The 20,213-nt window shown below is 42.1% G+C and overlaps 1 protein-coding gene across 1 annotated transcript in view; it reads left to right on the top strand.

Annotated features, from left to right (window-relative positions):
* Window positions 1-20,213, top strand: part of kcnh7 (potassium channel, voltage gated eag related subfamily H, member 7) — a 121,574-nt gene that overhangs the window by 36,462 nt on the left and 64,899 nt on the right. The window contains exon 3 of the mRNA XM_055638149.1: window positions 1,636-1,656. Within this exon, the coding sequence (XP_055494124.1) occupies window positions 1,636-1,656 (21 nt within the window). The remainder of the gene's footprint in view (window positions 1-1,635; window positions 1,657-20,213) is intronic.

The following is a 20,213-nucleotide window of genomic DNA, read 5'->3' as shown; positions in this document are numbered from 1 at the left end:
TGACTCACACAGTGGCTGAGTGATTATTAGTACCCATTTATGAATCACTGCAGGACGCACATTTATAATGTGTGAGTCAATGGTTCAGTGGTAATTGATTATCACGCGTTCGGAGGTACTGTGAAATACTGTGAAATTCATTTTTGCATGCAGTTCAGTACAAGTATTAATTTACATCTTAGATACCGTGCAAGTGTATAGAAATAGTATACTGAGGCAGTATACAGAATCCAGCCTGTACACAGTATACAGTCTGAAGAAGGATTCCAACCCTTCTCCATACACTCCCCAGCCAACAATGGGCCATTATGGGCGCCACCATTCCTGACCGGCTGAGTTACTCCAGCATTTTTGATCTATTTTTCGGTATAAACCAGGATATCAGGGGTTATGGGGAGAAGGCAGGAGAATGGGGTTAAGTGGGAAAGATAGATCAGCCATGATTGAATGGCGGCGTTCACATGAACATGAATCTGCAGTTCCTTCCTACACAGTAGACAGTCACCAAACCTAAAATATATTTAAATGCATTTATGATATATTTACGATGCATATTAAGTAGGAAATAGGTGCAGGAGGAGGCCATTCGGCCCTTCGAGCCAGCACCGCCATTCATTGTGATCATGGCTGATCGTCCCCTATCAATATCCCGTGCCTGCCTTCTCCCCATATCCCTTGACTCCACTTGCCCCTAGAGCTCTATCTAACTCTCTGTAGAAACATAGAAAATAGGTGCAGGTGGAGGCCATGATTCATGATTTATCCTAGAATAATGAATTAGTGTTACTAATATCTAACAACTTGGACAAGAGTCTGCATCTAAAATCAATCCTCACATTAACATTCATTTGGCAAATATCCAAACCGTACGATGTCTGGTTGACTCCTGGTTCTTTGAGATTATTTGTCACAACTCTTTAGATAGGTTTAGAGGGATATGGGCCAAATACAGATAAATGGGACTAGCTTAGACGGGGAATCTTGGAGTCATAGTTATATAGCGTGGAAACAGGCCCTTCTGTCTAACTTACCCATGCTGACCTAGATGCTCCATCTACACTAATCCCACCTGCTCTCGTTTGATCCATATCTCTCTAAACCTATCCTACCCATGTACCTGTCCAAATGTTTTTAAACGTTGCAATAGTACTTGCCTCAACTACCTCCTCTGGCAGCTCATTCATACACCCACCACCCTCTGAATAAAAAAATTGTCACTTGGGTTCCTATTAAATCTTTCCCCCCTCACCTTAAACCATTGTCCCCTGGAGTTGGGCTGAAGGGGACGTTTTAGTGCTGCATGACTCTGTCACTCTTCTCCATTCTATTTATGGTTGCCCCTTTGAGAAACAAGCCTTTCTCATGCTGTGAAGAAGCTTACTGTGACTTATAATGAGATTCCCATTCGATGTGAGTCCATTGAAATAGCCAAAGGTATATCATTAATAAATGTAGACCCGGAGGTTGTATGGCCCTATTCCTGAGAATTATGTAATGAGAATGTGTTACACTTACTACTGTGCTCTTACATTGACATACCTCTGAACTAATATGTATTTCTTTTAATTTACTGTTTAGTATTTTGAATTTTTTGTTCCTTTTCTTGCTTTAATTGATGCTATGCTGCCTTCATAGACAACGGACGCAATATCAAAGGTAATTCTTTAATGAAACATGCATGTAATTTTGCCATTTCTGCAGTATTTTAATTCACTTGTTTGTTAAGTCCTGACCAAGATCCTTCAAACTCAAGCTGAATTTAATTAACTGATATGAAACAGTTAAGTAAAGAATAGTGATATTTACTACTATTTTATATCTAATCAATCATTATAATTGCTTGAATATACATTATTAATTTTTATTATAAGGGGTGTTTTTGTTTTGAGGATGCAATCTGCATGGTTTTGAGAGTGGGATTGAAATCCATGTAATGAACCTGACATCTTAGCTATTGTGTAAATTGATCGTTCTGAGCTTCCCCCCAGTCTGTTTCAGCCAAAAACCACTGAATCAAGCACTGAATCAATCAACTAATCTTTATTTTAACAAAACACACTTACAGTTCCCACCACTGTACCTAACCACCGTAGGTTCGATCCTCATATCTGCCTGTTCAAGCCCTCTAGGCCTCGCTCAAACAGAGACACTCCAGAAGGTCACCTGGTCCTAAGCGCTCTCCCAGAAGATCGACGCGGGACCTCGTGGCAGCAGACTTTTATAGGTCCCGGGACCTCGACCACATGGAGGTGTTCTCTTTACAATCTAATTACAGATCTCGATACAGCAGCTAATACAGGGCTTCTCAAGTAAGCAAACATAGCAACATTTACCCTGATCTGCAAGAAAACCAGACAAGGCTCAATACCTCATCCAATCTTCATGAGGCAAAGTAGAACTCTGCAACATTATTTACAATTATTTACAAGGTGTATGTCTGGTTTGCAGTCATTCAATCCATTCTATGCATTTTGCATCTAATTGACAGGGCCTGCAGATGTTCTTATTCTTTTCCTTCTTCATATTCACATGATGTTATACATTTTTTTCAAGTGTATTGAATAAGTACTCCCATTTTACTCTATCAAATGGCTTCTCAGCACCAAGTGAAATGACACATTCTGAAGTTTTACTTGACACTGTATATACGATATTCATTAATCTCCTAACGTTAAAGTATGAGTAACGATTTTTAATAAAACAAGTCTGAACTTCAGAATTAATTTGCGGTAAAATATTTTCCAATTTCATAGCTAATATTTTGGAAATAATTTTGAAATCTACATTTAACAGAGATATAGGTCTATATGATGTCACTTCAATAGGATCGTTATCTTTTTTAAGAATTAAAGAAATAGATGCTTCATAAAAGGATTGTGGTATTCTATCATTAAAAAGGCTTCTTTAAAAAGCTTGCATAGCCAGGGAGACAGTAAACTTGAGAAATACTTAAAAAATTCCAATGTAAACCCATCTAAACCAGAATTCATCGAAAGGATTGCTTTCTGTATTTCTTCCTCCGTGATGGGTTCGTCTAACAGTGACTCATTATGTGGTAAATTTTGCAAGTTCAGTTTCTTTAAAAACTCATGCATTATATTGGAATCAGTAGGAAATTCTGATTGGTATAGGGAGGTATAGAATTCCTGAAAGGATTTATTAATTTCATCATGGTCTACAGTCAATGTATCATCCCGTTTACTAACTTTAGTAATCTGACGTTTGGCTGACACAGCTTTCAACTGTTTGGCGAGTAATTTACCACATTTATCGCCATGTATATAAAATTGACTTTTGGTTTTAAGTAACTGATTCTCAATCGGAGATACAGGTGCACAACCTTTTATCCGAAAGCCTTGGGACCAGGCACTTGTCGGATTTCGGACATTTTCGGATTTCCGAATGGAAGATTTTTAGCGTAGATTAGGTAGGTAGCGCGGGCGGCTTGAAAAGTCTGGAGCAGCTGCCTCCTCCCCGGAGACGGGGAGAATCATTGCATAAATGTTAGTCAGTTAGTTTGGAGGGACTTTATGTGGTGGTGGTGGAGTAGGGGTGAAGGGGGAAACTTTAATTCTTAGTCCCCTACCTGGTCGGCGACTCCCAACCTCGCGGAGCTGGGGGCTTCGTCCGGCCGCGGGCGGCGCCGGTTGTAGCTCCGACCCCGGCAACTCGACCCCTGGCTGCGCGGCTCCAAATCCAGCGACGCTCCGCGAACGTTGGTTCGGCGGCCACAGCGCTCCGGAGCTTGCCGCACGGCGACCCGGTAAGGCATTGCCCGCTCCCCGCTGGTATCCCAGCGCTGCGACGCCGCCGACTCCCGACATTCGCGGAGCTGGGGCGTCCGGCCTCGGGCCGCGCTGGATTTGGAGCACCTCGCAGCCAGGGGTAGAGTTGCCGGGGTCGGAGCTACAACCGGCGCCGCCCGCTGCCCCACCGGCCACAGCGCTGCGGAGCTTACTGCACGGCGACCCGGCAAGGCATTGACCGCTCCCCGCCTCTCCGACCAGGTAGGGGACTAAGAATTAAAGTTTACCCCTCCACCCCCCCTTCACATAAAAGCCCTCCAAACTAACTGACTAACATTTAAGCAATGATTTACAGATGTTTAAGCGTCTCCCGGTCTCCGGGGAGGAGGCAGCCGCTACAGTAGTACAGACCTGGGTTGACCGTGGGTCATTTCGGGTCAAGTTTGGCGCCAAACGCGAGCTTTGGTGCGCAGACGACATCTGGAAAAAATGGCCGGTTTTCGGAGTTTTTCGGTTTCCGGAACACCGGATAAAAGGTTGTGCACCTGTACTAATAACAAATCATGTCTCAATTCAAGTTCAACTCTATTCTTATAGAGCTCTAGACTAGGAACTTTTGAATATTTTTAATCAATTTCTTTAATCTCATCAGCCAATATACGTATTTCATTGTGAGGTTTTTTTTTAATCCCGTGGAGTATGAAATAATTTGTCCACAACTATATGCCTTAAAAGCATCCCAGACTACACCATTGGATATTTCTTCAGTAGAATTTGTTAAGAAGAAAAAAGCAATCTGATATTTAATAAAATTAACAAAATTTAGATCTTGAAGCAAAGTAGCATTAAATCGCCATTGTTTAGCACTAAACTTGGGAACACGTAGTTTAATTGATAGTTTCAATGGTGCATGATCAGAAATAGCAATTGCATCATACTCATATGCAGTGACCGATGAAATTAGCCAAGAATCTATTATAAAGTAATCAATCCTAGAGTAACTATGATATACATGAGAGAAAAAATAAAATTCTTTGTCATTTGGGTGTAAGAATCTCCAAACTTCTAACATTCCAGAGTCAAGTAAAAAAGAATTGATAAAACTAGCTGATTTATTTGGAAGCACATGATCAGATGCAGATCTGTCCATCGAGGGGTTCAAACAGCAGTTAAAATCTCCACCCATTATTAAAAGATGTTCATTTAAATTAGGAAAGGATGCGATTATGGCAAAACAATCTCTTTATTTATTTTCCTTCTAGTGAAGAACATTCTCCATATTCCAATTAACTCATTTCCTTCTTCACTATTTCCATATTTTTTGACGATCATTTCTATATAGTTTATTCCTATTACAGATTTTAGTCCACCCAGCAACCAAAGTTCTTCTCAAGACTGCATTTAATTCTCCCGATAATCCTCTTAGTCTGTCGGCTTCCTGTGGAAGCTTCTCACAAATTATTCTTATCGGGCTTCCTGATCTGTTTGATCGGTCCTTCCCTGAGACATTCCCCATTCTCTGAACAATGGTCACAATACAAATTACAAAATAAAAGTTCCAGACACTAACGCCTATTCAAAATCATTCCTTCCTCTCAGACTCCAAGGTCAATGGAGTCTCTCCCACACTATGGCCAGCGGTCTCTTCGATTCACACTTACTCTCACAATCGCTCCCTTTCAACTGTTACTCAATCACTCCCTCAATCGCTCCAATTCAATTATTCAAACCACTCACTCATATTCAATCTCTCTCCCAACTCTCTTATCAGTTAAATCACAATCACTTCATTCAACTCTAAACTTTCAAACAAAGGATCTCCGGTGTCTCAATCCAAGTCTAACTCTCAAACCATGACTCTTCCACACAGCAATCTCTCTCTCACTCAATCCACTTTAAGTTCGCACAGACAGACAAGTCCGAACCACACTAACAAAACTATAATTAGAAACAAAAATATTCCCCGGATAACCAATAACCCAAGACACACCCCAATATAAACTATAAGCATCCAATAATTCACACTCTAATAAATCTTCCTTGAGGTGCAATCGGTCAGCGGAATGACTCCTCCCTCGACACAGCGATCGAAGGAGTACAGCCCCTGATCGAACCACCACAACTCAGATTCTTACAACACCACGCTCTAAATAATTACAAATATTTAACTCAAACACACTGTTACTTCAAGTATCCAAATCCATAAACACTCACACAGGCAGCAACACAAATAACAGTCCACAGACTTAACACAATATAAATCTTAACTTTCTAAATCTTAATACACTCTAAGTTTATTTACGTACACAGAATATTTACACAATTCGGATCTGATAACAATACAAAAAGCTAGATTTTTACAATTTACAAAATAATTTAAAGCACTAGCGCACAGTTCATGAACACTCGATCTCGACGCTGCGTCACGCTGTTATCACTCAGTGAACCTCTCCTTCTGATACCGAAAATTTTCCCCTTGCTAGGTTATTCTTTGCTGAGGGGTACAACACCTTAAATGACTACTTTCCCTCCCAAATGTTACTATCCCTCTGCTAAGACTGGACCTATAGCGGGACCTCTATACTCCTCTCTAAGTGCTACAGAATTAGGGGTAACCTTTGCTATTTAGATTACTTTTCATCAAGTAAACAGGTTCCCATCTCTCAGGTACTCTTCACTATCAGGTACTAATCAACAATCAACCAGAGGGTTACTATTCACTGGTAGACAAAAGTGCTGGAGAAACTCAGCGGGTGCAGCAGCATCTATGGAGCGAAGGAAATAGGCAATATTTCGGGCTGAAACCCTTCTTTGAGGCAGCAGGTAGACAGCACTTTTGTCTACCTTCGATTTTCCAGCATCTGCAATTCCTTTTTAAACAGGTTACTATTCACTGTTGATCAGCCGCTATTCGGAATCGATCACAGACATGCACCAACTCCAAAGTTCTATATACAGGAATTCGAATTCCACCTTACTGGCAGAACTTCAAAGTGAAATTCTGTATTTGGAAATTTGGCTTTGCAAATATAGACTCGTTTTCGAACTCCTAATTTTAGTATGTATCCCTCCTCATACACAGGCACTCAAATCAAACTAAAATTGCCCAATTGAATTCTCCAATGGACTAGAGTATTCCAGCGAATCTACACACTGACCACCGAGCCCAGTACCTTTACGGGTATCCTTGTTCATCACACAGGACTGAGATATCTACACGCAGACACTCCTCTCTGCTGGGCACTGGGGATTCAGAGCCTACCACTTCGTGCTGGCAGTTATCGATGCCGATTTTCAGAGCACACCTTTCCAATTTGCACTCCCGGCAAAGATCCGATCGATACACAGGTCAGACCTGTATTTCAATACCCCACCAATTGGATACCAAATCTAACCAGGGGCCACCATTCGCCCAATGAAGCGTGTTAGGCTCTCGTTAAAGCAGCTGCAGTCTTCCAACAACGACCAAGTTTTGGTCCACTCCAAACCCGGTTTTTTTATGGCCCCCAACCCAAAGGAGTGCTAACCAGTTTCCCCCAGTCTAGTTTCAGCCAAAAACCACTGAATCAAGCACTTGATCATCTAATCTTTATTTTAACAAAACCCAATTACAGTTCCCACCACTGTACCTAATCACTGCGGGTTCGATCCTCGTAACTGCCTGTTCAAGCCCTCTAGGCCTCGCTCAAACAGAGACACTCCAGAAGGTCCTAAGTGCTCTCCCAGAAGATGGACGCAGGATCTCGTAGCAGCAGACTTTTATAGGTCCCGGGTCCTCGAGGGGCCGAACCACATGGGGGTGGTCTCTTTACAATCCAATTGCAGATGTCCATTAACCTCATACATAACCAACGTTTCCCTAACCCAATAATACAGCAGCTAATACATTGTATTCAAACAGGGCTTCTCAAGGAAGCAAACATAGCAACATTTACCCTGATCTGCAAGAAAACCAGACCAGGCTCAATACCTCATCCAATCAACATTAGGCAAAGTAGAACTCTGCAACATTATTTACACATTTACAATGTGTATGTCTGGTTTGCAGTCATCCAATCCATTCTATGCATTTTGCACCTAATTGACAGGGTCTGCAGATGTTCGTATTATTTTCCTGCAGCTTGGATCTAGGCTCTAGACAAACTGGCACCACTCTGCAGATTGTCCAAGTTCTGCAGAGAGCACTTCCAAATTGACCAAATCTCCCAGCAGCCCTGAAGCTTTAACCTCATTTTAAAGTCCTAACCTCTCCAATTTAACCAGGGTTAACAATAGAGTCAGCAATACAGTGTGAAAACAGGCCCTTCGGCCCAACTTACTCATGCCAAGATGCCCCATCTACACCAGTCCCACCTGTCTGCATGTGGTCCATATCCCTTTAAAACATTCCTATCCATGTACTTGTTCAAATGTCTTTTAAATGTACCTGCCTCAATTACCTCCTCTGGCAGTTCATACCATACACCCACCATCCTTTGTGTGAAAAAGTTGCCCCTCGGGTTCCTATTAAATCTTTCTCCTCTCACCTTATGTCCCCTGGTTTTTGATTCCCCCACCCTGGATAAAAGGCTCTGTGCATTCACCCTATCTATTCCCCTCATGATTTTACACACCTCTATAAAATCAGCCCTCATCCTCCTGCACTTGAATGAATAAAGTTCTAGCCTGCCCAACGCCATCCTTATAGCTCAGCCTCTCAAGTCCTGGCAACATCCTCGTAAATCTTCTCTGCACTCTTTCCAACTTAACAATATCCTTACTATAGCCGACTAATCCTTTCTATAGGAGGATGACAAAAACTGAACACAATGCTCCTGTTGATTCCAACAACAAAATGCTGATTTTAATCTTTATCATAATAAATCAATCCCATAAAAATATTATGAAAGATTTGTGAGTTTATAATTACCATGGAGAAATATAAAATAAAGCTAACTCAGTGGACTGTAAAATCTGAATTATAATTACATCTTCCCATAGTAAACTTTAATGAGATCATATCCCGAGAAACACAAGTTACATTGCGCCGTAAAAACAAGAAACAGCAGATGCTGGTTTACAAAAAAAAAATCACTGCACCCTTTCCAGCTTAGCAACATCATAGCAGGATGCCCAAAACTGAACACAATACTCTAAATGTAAACTCACCAGGATTCAATGCATTCACCTTATCTATTCCTATCATGATCTTCATAAGGTCATATGGTCATAAGTGATAGTAGTAGAATTAGGCTCTCCGGCCCATCAAGTATACTCCACCATTCAATCATGGCTGATCTATCTCTCTCTCCTAACCCTATTCTCCTGCCTTCTCCTCATAACCTCTGACACGTGAACTAATCAATAATCTAGCTATCTCTGCCTTAAAAATATCCATTGACAACCCCTCACAGCCTTCTGTGGCAAAGAACTTCACAGATGCACCACCCTCTGACTAAAAAAATGTCTCCCCATCTTCTTCCTAAAATAATGTACTTTAATTCTGAGGCTATGACCTCTGGTCCTGGACTCTTTGCTTGGTGGAAACATCCTCTCCACATCCACTCTATCCAAACTTTCATTATTCTGTATGTTTCAATGAGGTCCCCTCTCGTTCTTCTAAACTCCAGCGAGTACAGGTCTAGTGCCCACAAACACTCATCATAGGTTAACCTACTCATTCCTGGAATCATGATCATATCATCATAATTGATAGGAGCAGAAATAGGCCATTCGGCCCATAAAGCCTACTCCGTCATTCAATCATGGCTGATCTATCTCTCCCTCCTAACCCCAACCTCCTACACTTGTCTAGTTTAGTATAGACACTTGTCTAGTTTAGTTTTGTGATACAGCATGGAAACAGGCCCCTCGGCCCACTGTCCAATGATCCCCCATACATTGGTTCTATCCGACACATTAGGGACAAATTACAGAAGGAAATTACCCTGCAAACCTGCACATCTTTGGGATGTGGGAGGAAACTGGAGCATCCGGAGAAAACCCACGCGGTCAAAGGGAGAACGTACAAACTCCTTACGGACAGCACCCACAGTCAGGATTGAACCAGGGTCTATGGGGCTGCAAGGCAGCAACTCCACCTCTGTGCCACCATGCCACCCTTTAGCTGTGATGCAACTTGATGTCTGATGTTAAATTATTTTGGCTATTATTCTGTTAATAGACTCATAATTTCAGATTACATAATTTTAGAATTAGGTCTCCTGGCAACTTCCAGAGAAAACAATGCAAGTCTGTCCAACCTCAGCGTGTAGTTAATACATCCTAATGCAGGCAGTATTCTGGTAAACCTTCTCTGCACCCATTCCTAAACCTCTACATCCTTCCCGTAACGGGGCGAGTGGAACTACACGCAGTACTCCAAATGCGGCCTTACCAAAGTCATATAAAGATGCATCATGACTTCCTGACTCTTAACACTCTGTCTATCCTTTGAAAGGTTTACTGATTGCCTTTCTCAAAAGAATCACTCTAATCTAACCCACTCTGCAAAACTGAACAAAATGTATTTGGCACATATTTTACAGCTTACCGCATAGTACAACGAAAAATAAAATTGAGCATTGCATTAAATCAGGAGAGTTTTTCATAAAATCCACAATCAGGATTTAATGAGGACACTGGAAGGAATTTATCTAATGGTAGGAAACAAGCCAGGATGGACAAGTCGCAAGATTTTACATCCAGCTCAGTTGTACTTTTCATTGAAAGATGGGGTGAGCTGTAGAATACGTGCCTAATCCATTTTAGTGAGGTTTTACAGAGTGAGTTGGATTAGAATGACCCCATAGTGGGGTCATAAGAAATAAGATAGTGTTATCTTTAAAGATAAAAACATTTTGTCCCTCGATGTCAAAAATAGAAGTGTAACCATTTAGCATAGAAACTTGTCCATGCTGACCAAGATGCCCTCTGCTTCTTGATTACCCTTCCCTGGGTAGAAGACCCAATACATCCATAACGACATGCCGAGATGTCTCATCTATGCTAGTCCCACCTGCCCAAATTTGTCCCTTATCCCTCTAAATCTTTCCTATCCATGTACCTGTCCAAATGTTTTTCTAAATGATGTTAGTATATCTGCCTCAATTACCTCTTCATTCCATATATCCACCATCCTCTGTGTGGAAAAAAAGGTGCCCCTCATGTTCGTATTAAATCTTTCCCCTCTCTCTTTAAACTTATGTCCTCTGGTTCTTGATTCCCCCACTGTGGGTAAAAGGTTCTGTGCATTCCCTCATGATTTTATACACCTATTAGATCACCCTCGTCCTCCTGTGCTCCTAGCCTGTTCATGCACTCCAACTGTGGACTGTCATTAGTTGCTCCTAAGGACTTTGGACTTTCTTTTTCCACCAGTATTTGTAACTAATTTGCATGTTTTTTTTGTTTGCTCTATATTTACGATGTGTAATGTATTTACAGGCATGTTAAACTGCAGCATGTAAAAATCCCCCTCACCCATATCCACCTATCACTTGTCAGGCTTTGTCCCGCCCCCACCTCTCTTTTCCAGCTTTCTCCTCCCTCCTCCCTCAGTCTGAAGAACGGTCCCGACCTGAATCGTCACCTGTCCATGTTTTCCGTACATGCTACCGGATTCGCTGAGTTACTCCAGTACTTTGTTTCTTTTTTTTTGTAAACCAGCATCCACCGTTCCTTGTGTTGACAATTCAACACTCTAGTTTAGTTTGCTTTTGAGATACAGCAGGGAAACAGGCCCTTCAGCCCCCCGAGTCCGTGCCGACCAGCAATCACCTCGTACACTAACACATTAGGGACAATTTAAAATTTTATAGAAGCCAATTAACCTTCAAATCTTTGCGTCTTTGATATGTGGAAGGAAACCCGAGCACCTGAAGAAAACCCATGTGGTCACAGGTAGAACGTACAAACTCCGTACAGACAGCATCCGTAGTCAGGATCAAACCTGGGTCTCTGGTGCTGTGAGACAGCAACTCTACCACTGTGCCACTGTACTGCTGGTGGGAAATAGACTTCCATCCCAGTATTAGGCTTTTATATGAGCATTCAGTGCGACAACCCAACTTGAAATTGGAAACATGCAGTCGCAGGGTGGCGGTACAGACTCTGCACAGACAGAACCCGTAGTCAGGATCGAACCCAGGTCTCTATCGCTGTAAGGCTGCAGCGCCACCACCGTGTCACCGTGCAGTCCTGTTACTGGAAGCATAATCAGAACAGAGCCTGGAGTAGTGGGACATAGTCTGTCATCATGTCGATATCAGTCAATCCCCATAACTCTTTTGGAGGGGGATTATTCAGCAAAAAATTTCAATATTAATCACTTGGTGCCATCAGTTTACTTTAGACGACGTTCTATTGAAGGAAAATATTAATAAAATCACATATATTTTCTTTACACGACAACGTTATGATTCTCATTTCAAATTCTGCTTATCTCACTAGCTGTGAAGAAGATATATTAACTTATCAGACGTAAGTGTTATCAGCCAGTGTTAGCAAATTTCTGGAAGAGTGTTGGTCATTGCATCTGATGGCGATAGAATTTTATGGTCATTGTTTATTTTAGTGCAGAAATACAGCAAGGAAACGGGCTCTTCAGCCCATCAGGATCCATTAACAACCACTGCCTGCCATCCATCACCCACTTTCTCATCCACTCCCTACACACTAGGGGACAATTTACAATTAACCTACATATCTATACGTCTTTGGGATGTGGGAGGAAACCGGATCACCTGGAGAAAACACTCACGGTCACAGGGAGAATGTACAACCTCCATGCGGACAGCATCTGTAGTCAGGATTGAACCCGGTCTTTGGCGCTGTAAGGCAGCATCTTTACCGCTATGCCACTGTGCCACCCTATAAACCTTTAAATGCTTCTGAATTTTTCCTATCCAAGTATCTGTCCAAGTATCTTTTAAATGTTGTTATAGTACCTGCCTCAATTAGTACTTTATGCAGCACGTTCCATATACCCACCAACCTTTGTGTAAAAAAGTTACTCCTCAGGTTCCCATTAAATCTTTCCCCCCTCACCTTGAGAACATATGTCCTCTGGTTCTCAATTCCCCTACTCTGGGCAAGAGACTGTGTGTGTTACCCGATCTCTCCTCTCATGATTTTGCACACAAAATACTCTGTTAATCTTTACTCTAGTATTGACTTTTAAAACTCACACAAATTTTAATTTAAGACTCAAAATCGAAGCAAATATCTGAAACTTTTACTAAGAGCATTGCTGATCTGTTAAAAATATCTTCATTAAGGAAAACAGTATTTGGAGATCAAGCCCCAAATTTTGCCGGACTATTTCCTAAAGTTCCAGTTAAAAAATGTACTATTCCAAACTTTTAATAGGTGTAATTCTCATAACTGAAATGAAATCTCGAATAATTCAGTTCCTAATTCCTTCCACCATTAAATTAGATTAAAACATATTAATGTATAAAGCAAAAGAGAAAGAAGGATTCGTACCAGCGACAATACCTTTATCAAGACTCAAACCTTCAACAATCAGAATCACATAGCTATGTGAATGACAGATTTAGACATAAGGAACTGCAGCTGCTGATTTACAAAAGAAGACTCATAGAAACATAGAAACATAGAAAATAGGTGCAGGAGTAGGCCATTCGGCCCTTTGAGCCTACACCGCCATTCAATATGATCATGGCTGATCATCCAACTCAGTATCCTGTACCTGCCTTCTCTCCATACCCCCTGATCCCTTTAGCCACAAGGGCCACATCTAACTCCCTCTTAAATATAGCCAATGAACTGGCCCCAACTACCTTCTGTGGCAGAGAATTCCACAGATTCACCACTCTCTGTGTGAAAAAGTTTTCCTCATCCCTTATCCTTAAACTGTGACCCCTTGTTCTGGACTTCCCCAACATCGGGAACAATCTTCCTGCATCTAGCCTGTCCAACCCCTTAAGAATTTTGTACGTTTCTATAAGGTCCCCCCTCAATCTTCCAAATTCTAGCGAGTACAAACCAAGTCTATCCAGTCTTTCTTCATATGAAAGTCCTGACATCCCAGGAATCAGTCTGGTGAACCTTCTCTGTACTCCCTCTATGGCAAGAATGTCTTTCCTCAGATTAGGAGACCAAAAAATGTACGCAATACTCCAGGTGTGGTCTCACCAAGACCCTGTACAACTGCAGTAGAACCTCCCTGCTCCTATACTCAAATCCTTTTGCTATGAATGCTAACATACCACTCGACTTCTTCACTGCCTGCTGCACCTGCATGCCTACTTTTAATGACTGGTGTACCATGACACCCAGGTCTCGTTGCATCTCCCCTTTTCCTAATCGGCCACCATTCAGTTATAGTCTACTTTTCTGTTTTTGCCACCAAAGTGGATAACCTCACATTTATCCACATTATACTGCATCTGCCATCCATTTTCCCACTCGCCCAGCCTATCCAAGTCACCTTGCAGCCTCCGAGCATTCTCCTAACAGCTAACACTGCCCCCCAGCTTTGTGTCATCTGCAAACTTGGAGATGTTGCATTCAATTCCCTCGTCCAAATCATTAATATATATCGTAAATAGCTGGGGTTCCAGCACTGAGCCTTGCGGTACCCCACTAGTCACTGCCTGCCATTGTGAAAAGAACCCGTTTACTCCTACTCTTTGCTTCCTGTCTGCCAGCCAGTTCTCTATCCACATCAATACTGAACCCCCAATACCGTGTGCTTTAAGTTTGTATACTAATCTCTTATGTGGGACCTTGTCAAAAGCCTTCTGAACGACTCAAAGTGCTGGAGTAACTCAGCAGATTAGGCAGCATCAGTGAAGAACATGGATAGGTGACCTTTCGATTCGAGATTCTTCTTCACACTCAGTTTGTCGAAAGCCGACCTGAAACGTCGTCCATCCATATCCATGGAAACCAGAGCAACCGGAAGAAACCCACGCGGTCACATGCAAACTCCATAGAGTGAGCACCCGAGGTCAGGAACGAACCCGCATCTCTGCTCTACCCGCTGCATCATTGTGCCGCCCTATTTTATGTCAGCAAATGTTTGAGAGAGAAAATTTGAGATAAACCTACATTCCTTTTCATTAAAAATGTAGCTGTTTGCAATCTTGAGAGTAACAGGTGAAAAGTGATGATTGGTGAATTGTCATATAGTCTACAGCGTGGAAACAGGCCCTTTGGCCGAACTTGCCCATGCCAACCAGCGTGCCATATCTACACGAGTCCTACGTGCCCACATTTGGCCCTTATCCCTCTAAACCTATCCTATCCAAATACTGTGTAAACGTTACAATAGTAGCTGCCTCAACTGCCTCCTCTGCTTATTCCATACACCCACCACCCTTTCTGTAAAGAAGTTACCCTTCAGGTTCCATTAACTATCCCTTCACCTAAACCTATGTCTGGTTCACGATTCCCTCATTCTGGGCAAAGGACTCTGGGTGTTTACCCAACCTATACCTCTCTTGATCTTGCTCACCTCTATAAGATCATCCCTCATCCTCCTGCACTCCAAGGAATAAAGTCGTAGCCTGTTCAACCTCTGCCTATAGCTGAGTCCTGGCAACATCCTCGTAAATCTTCTCTGTGTGTTTTACATGCGGGTGGAAACAGCTGAGACAAAAGGACACACTGTTTTATTCAAGATCTTCTAATTTAAACTACAACAGGGAGACCAAAACAAACATTTCACCCACAGTCGAATAATTTCTGGATCTCTCTTGGCAAATACGATAGATGTTATTTGCATCTCTAAGGTCCAATTAGATTTTGGTCATAACACTCTTTGAGATTTCATCCAATTTTACTTGTGGGGTGTTGCTCATTTTTACAAAACTGGTAGCAGACAGGATTCTTGCAGAATAAAAGGCAATAAGATGATTTTACTAAAATGCAACCTGTTTATAGAAGGTTTAGGAGACATGGAATCATGAAGCCAAGCAGCATGGAAACAGGTACTTTGGCCCAACTCGTCCATGCTGACCAAGATGCCCCATCTCTGCTAGTCCCTATTGCCTGTATTTGGCCCACATCCCTTTCCTATCCATGTATCTGTCCAAATGTCTTTTAAATGTTGTTATTGCACCTGCCTCAACTACCTCCTTTGGCAGCTCGTTCCAGATACCCACCACCCTCTGCATGAAAACATTGTCTCTCAGGTTCCTATAAACTCTTTCCCATCTTAAGCTTATGCCTTCTAGTTCCAGATTCCCTTACTCTGGGTCAAATACACTGTGACCTTGAGGATTTTCCCCAGATGCTCCGGCTTCCACACTCCAAAGACATACAGGTTTTGTAGGATAATTGGTTGGTATAATTGTAAATTGGCCCTAGTGTGTGCAGGGTAGTGCTGGTGCAAGGGGTGATCGTTGGTCGGTGTGGACTCGATGGGCCGAACGGCCTGTTTCCAAGCTGTATCTCTAAAGTCTAAAGTAAAGTCTAAAAGTGCAGTCTCATAAACATTGTATTGTACAACTGTAACATCCCAACTACTCAATTCCCTGACCGATGAAGGCCAAAGTACCAAAAGCTTTCTTCACCACCCGTCTACTTGTGATGCTAATTTTACTTCACCCAGGAATATTGTGATGTGAGCACAGCATCCAAAGTTCAAGAATTAATTGTCATGTGTACCACCAATGCTACAATGACATTCTTACTTGTAGCAACATTATTGGCCTGTAAACACAATACAGCAAACACAAATTTTTGCGAGTAAAAATTGGTCGGCATGGGGTCGCTATGTAGCAGTCGAGGTAGCCGTAGGCAATCTCCTTTGCTGACCGGGCATTTTAATACACCCAGGACTCTATTCCTTGGAGCGCAGGAGGAAGACGGGTGATCTTATAGAGTTGTAAGGAATAGATCAGGTAAACACACACAGTCTTCTCTGCCACCAGTTTTGTAAAAATGAGCAAATTGGATGAAAGCTCAAAGTGTGTTGTGGCCAAAATCTAATTGGACCTTAGAGATGCAAATATCATCCATCGTATTATGGTAAATGGTAGGGAATTGAAGAATGTAGGTGAACAGAGGGATCTGGGAATAACTGTGCACAGTTCCCTGAAAGTGGAATCTCATGTAGATAGGGTGGTAAAGAAAGCTTTTGGTGTGCTGGCCTTTATAAATCAGAGCATTGAGTATTGAAGTTGGGATGTAATGTTAAAATTGTACAAGGCATTAGTGAGGCCAATTCTGGAGTATGGTGTACAATTTTGGTGGCCTAATTATAGGAAGGATGTCAACAAAATAGAGAGAGTACAGAGGAGATTTACTAGGATGTTGCCTGTGTTTCAGCAACTAAGTTACAGAGAAAGGTTGAACAAGTTAGGGCTTTATTCTTTGGAGCGCAGAAGGTTAAGGGGGGACTTGATAGAAGTTTTTTAAATGATGAGAGGGATAGACAGAGTTGACGTGGAAAAGCTTTTCCCACTGAGAGTAGGGAAGGTTCAAACAAGGGGACATGACTTGAGAATTAAGGGACTGAAGTTTAGGGGTAACATGAGGGGGAACTTCTTTACTCAGAGAGTGGTAGCTGTGTGGAATGAGCTTCCAGTGAAGGTGGTGGAGGCAGGTTCGTTTTTATCATTTAAAAATAAATTGGATAGTTATATGGATGGGAAGGGAATGGAGGGTTATGGTCTGAGCGCAGGTATATGGGACTAGGGGAGATTAGGTGTTCGGCACAGACTAGAAGGGTCGAGATGGCCTATTTCCATGCTGTAATTGTTATATGGTTATATGGTTATATGGTATTTACCAAGAAAGATCCGGAAATGATTCGACTGTGCGTGAAATGTTTGATTTGGCTGTTGTAGCTTAAATTAGAAGATATTGAATAAAACAGTGTGTCTTTTTTCTCTCGGAAGTTTCCACCCGCATGTAAAACACGCAGCGAAGATTTACAAGGATGTTGCCAGGACTCGAAGGCCTGAGCTATAGGGAGAGTTAGAGCAGGCTAGGACTTACTCCTTGGAGCACAGGAGGATGGGCGGTGATCTTGGAGGGGTTTACAATATCATGAGAGGAATAGTTTGGGTAAACGTAAACAAGTCTCTTGCCCAGAGGAGGGGAATCGAGAACCAAAGGACACAGGTTTTAGGTGATTGGGGAAAGATTTAATAGGAACCTAAGGGGTAACTTTTTTACACATGTGGTGGTGGGTGTATAGAACGAGCTGCCGGAGGAGGTAGTTAAGGCTGGTACTATCGTAACGTTTAAGAAACATTTCGACAGGTACATGGATAGGATAGGTTTCGAGGGATATGGGCCAAACGCAGGCAGATGGGACTAGTGTAGATGGGACATGTTGGTTGGCATGGGCAAGTTAGGCCGAAGGGCCTGTTTCCACTCTCTATGACTCTATGGCCCTATGACTCTATAAAGCAATAAATTAATTATATTCATCTTCCGCATATTGCCTCCAACAAGTGCAAAGTCAGGTATAATGCGTTGCAAATATATATTATGAAGATTCCAAAGGAGTGCAACCCATTTAAATGCTGATATTTATTACATTTGCTTTGGGCACCTGTGCTAAACCTATCCACTGTGTAATATTTTTTATTTGACAGACAGATTTATCAGGGTACCTTAGATTCTTTATGTGGTTCTGTCAATCAGCCATTATTCCCTGGGACCAGAGCTGATACCGCAGTGACATTCATCCGAAGTGATTTCCTACATTTTGACATCCCTTTATTTTTTTGATCAGATTTGGAAATTGTAGGAAATGATACTGCAAACCTGACTTGGCATTATCAAGAAACTGGAGTGATAAAAGATATGTTCTTTATCTCTTTGATGTGCATTATCGGGCAATTCTGTCACCTCAATAGAAGAGCATTGGTTACAATGCTAGACTAGTTTATTAATAGCACCCTGAATAGTGTAGGATATTTGATATCACCTGAGTTTTGTTCAGTTTTCTTAAGTTTAGTTGAGAGATACCGTGCAGAAACAGGCCCTTCAGCCCACTGAGTCTGTTCCCACCAACGCACCAATACCCTACACACATTAGGGACAATTTACCATTATACCATGCCAATTAGTCTACAAACCTGTACTTCTTTGGAGTGTGGTTGGAAACCGGAGCTCCCGGCGAAAACCCATGCAGGTCATGGGGAAAACGTACAAACTCCATACAGACAGCACCCGTAGTCAGGATCGAACCCGGGTCTCTGGCACTGTAAGACAGCAGCTCTACCACTACCCCACCATGCCATGCCTGGATGTGCAATATTGGGCCATTCTTGTCATCATCAGCTATGCAGAGCTATTATTATTAATATATTATTAATATTATTAGTAGAACGGTGAATACTGTTGGACACTTGATATCACCTGAGTTTTGTTCAGTTTTCTTCAAGATTCACCCTACAAGATTGAAAGCTTATCAAAACTCTAGCAGACACAAATGATACTAGCTTTCTTTCCAGATGTACAAATCATGTAATTATCTAAAGATCAACTAATTTTTTATTCAAAATATGTCATAGATGGTTTCTACATTAACTGATTGACTTACATACATGTCTCACGAATATTAACACAAACCGACGTTAGTTCAGAGATATGGCATGGAAACAGGCCCTTCAGCCCACCGAGTCCACGCTGACCATCAATCACCCGTTCACACTAGTTTTATGTTATCCACTTTCCCAACCATTCCCTGCACACGTGATTGTCCCTCAGGTTTCTATTAAGCCTTTCTTCTCTCACCTCAAACTTACGTCCACTAATTTTGATCCCTCTACCCTGGGTACAGAATCTGTGTATTCACACTATCTGCTCCCCTCATGTTTTCATATACCACGCCAAGATCACCCCTCATCCTGCTACAAGGAATAAAGTTAAAGTCCTAGCCTGCTCAACCTCTCCCTGAAGCCCAGGCCCTTGAGTCTGGCAACATCCTCGTAAATCTTATCTGCACTCATTCCAGCAAAATGCTATCTTTGGTGACCAAAACTGAACACCATATTTCCAAGTGCGACCTTATCAATATCTTGTATAACTGTAACATGGTTTTTTATCCTCAATTCCCTGCCTAATGAAGGCCAGTATGCCAAAAGCCTTCTTCGCCACCCTAACTACCTGTGACATCTGAATGGTGGCCGATTAGGAAAAGGGGAGATGCAACGAGACCTGGGTGTCATGGTACACCAGTCACTGAAAGTAGGCATGCAGGTGCAGCAGGCAGTGAAGAAAGCGAATGGTATGTTAGCATTAATAGCAAAAGGATTTGAGTATAAGAGCGGAGAGGTTCTACTGCAGTTGTACAGGATCTTGGTGAGACCACACCTGGAGTATTGCGTACAGTTTTGGTCTCCTAATCTGAGGAAATACATTCTTGCCGTAGAGGGAGTACAGAGAAGGTTCACCAGACTGATTCCTGGGATGGCACGACTTTCATATGAAGAAAGACTGGATAGACTCGGCTTGTACTCGCTAGAATTTAGAAGATTGAGGGGGGATCTTATAGAAACG

Source organism: Leucoraja erinacea, chromosome 7 (genome assembly GCF_028641065.1).
Source record: "Leucoraja erinacea ecotype New England chromosome 7, Leri_hhj_1, whole genome shotgun sequence".
Taxonomy (NCBI): domain Eukaryota; kingdom Metazoa; phylum Chordata; class Chondrichthyes; order Rajiformes; family Rajidae; genus Leucoraja; species Leucoraja erinaceus.
Note: the sequence above shows the minus strand (reverse complement) of the source record. Positions and strands in the feature narration are given on the sequence as shown.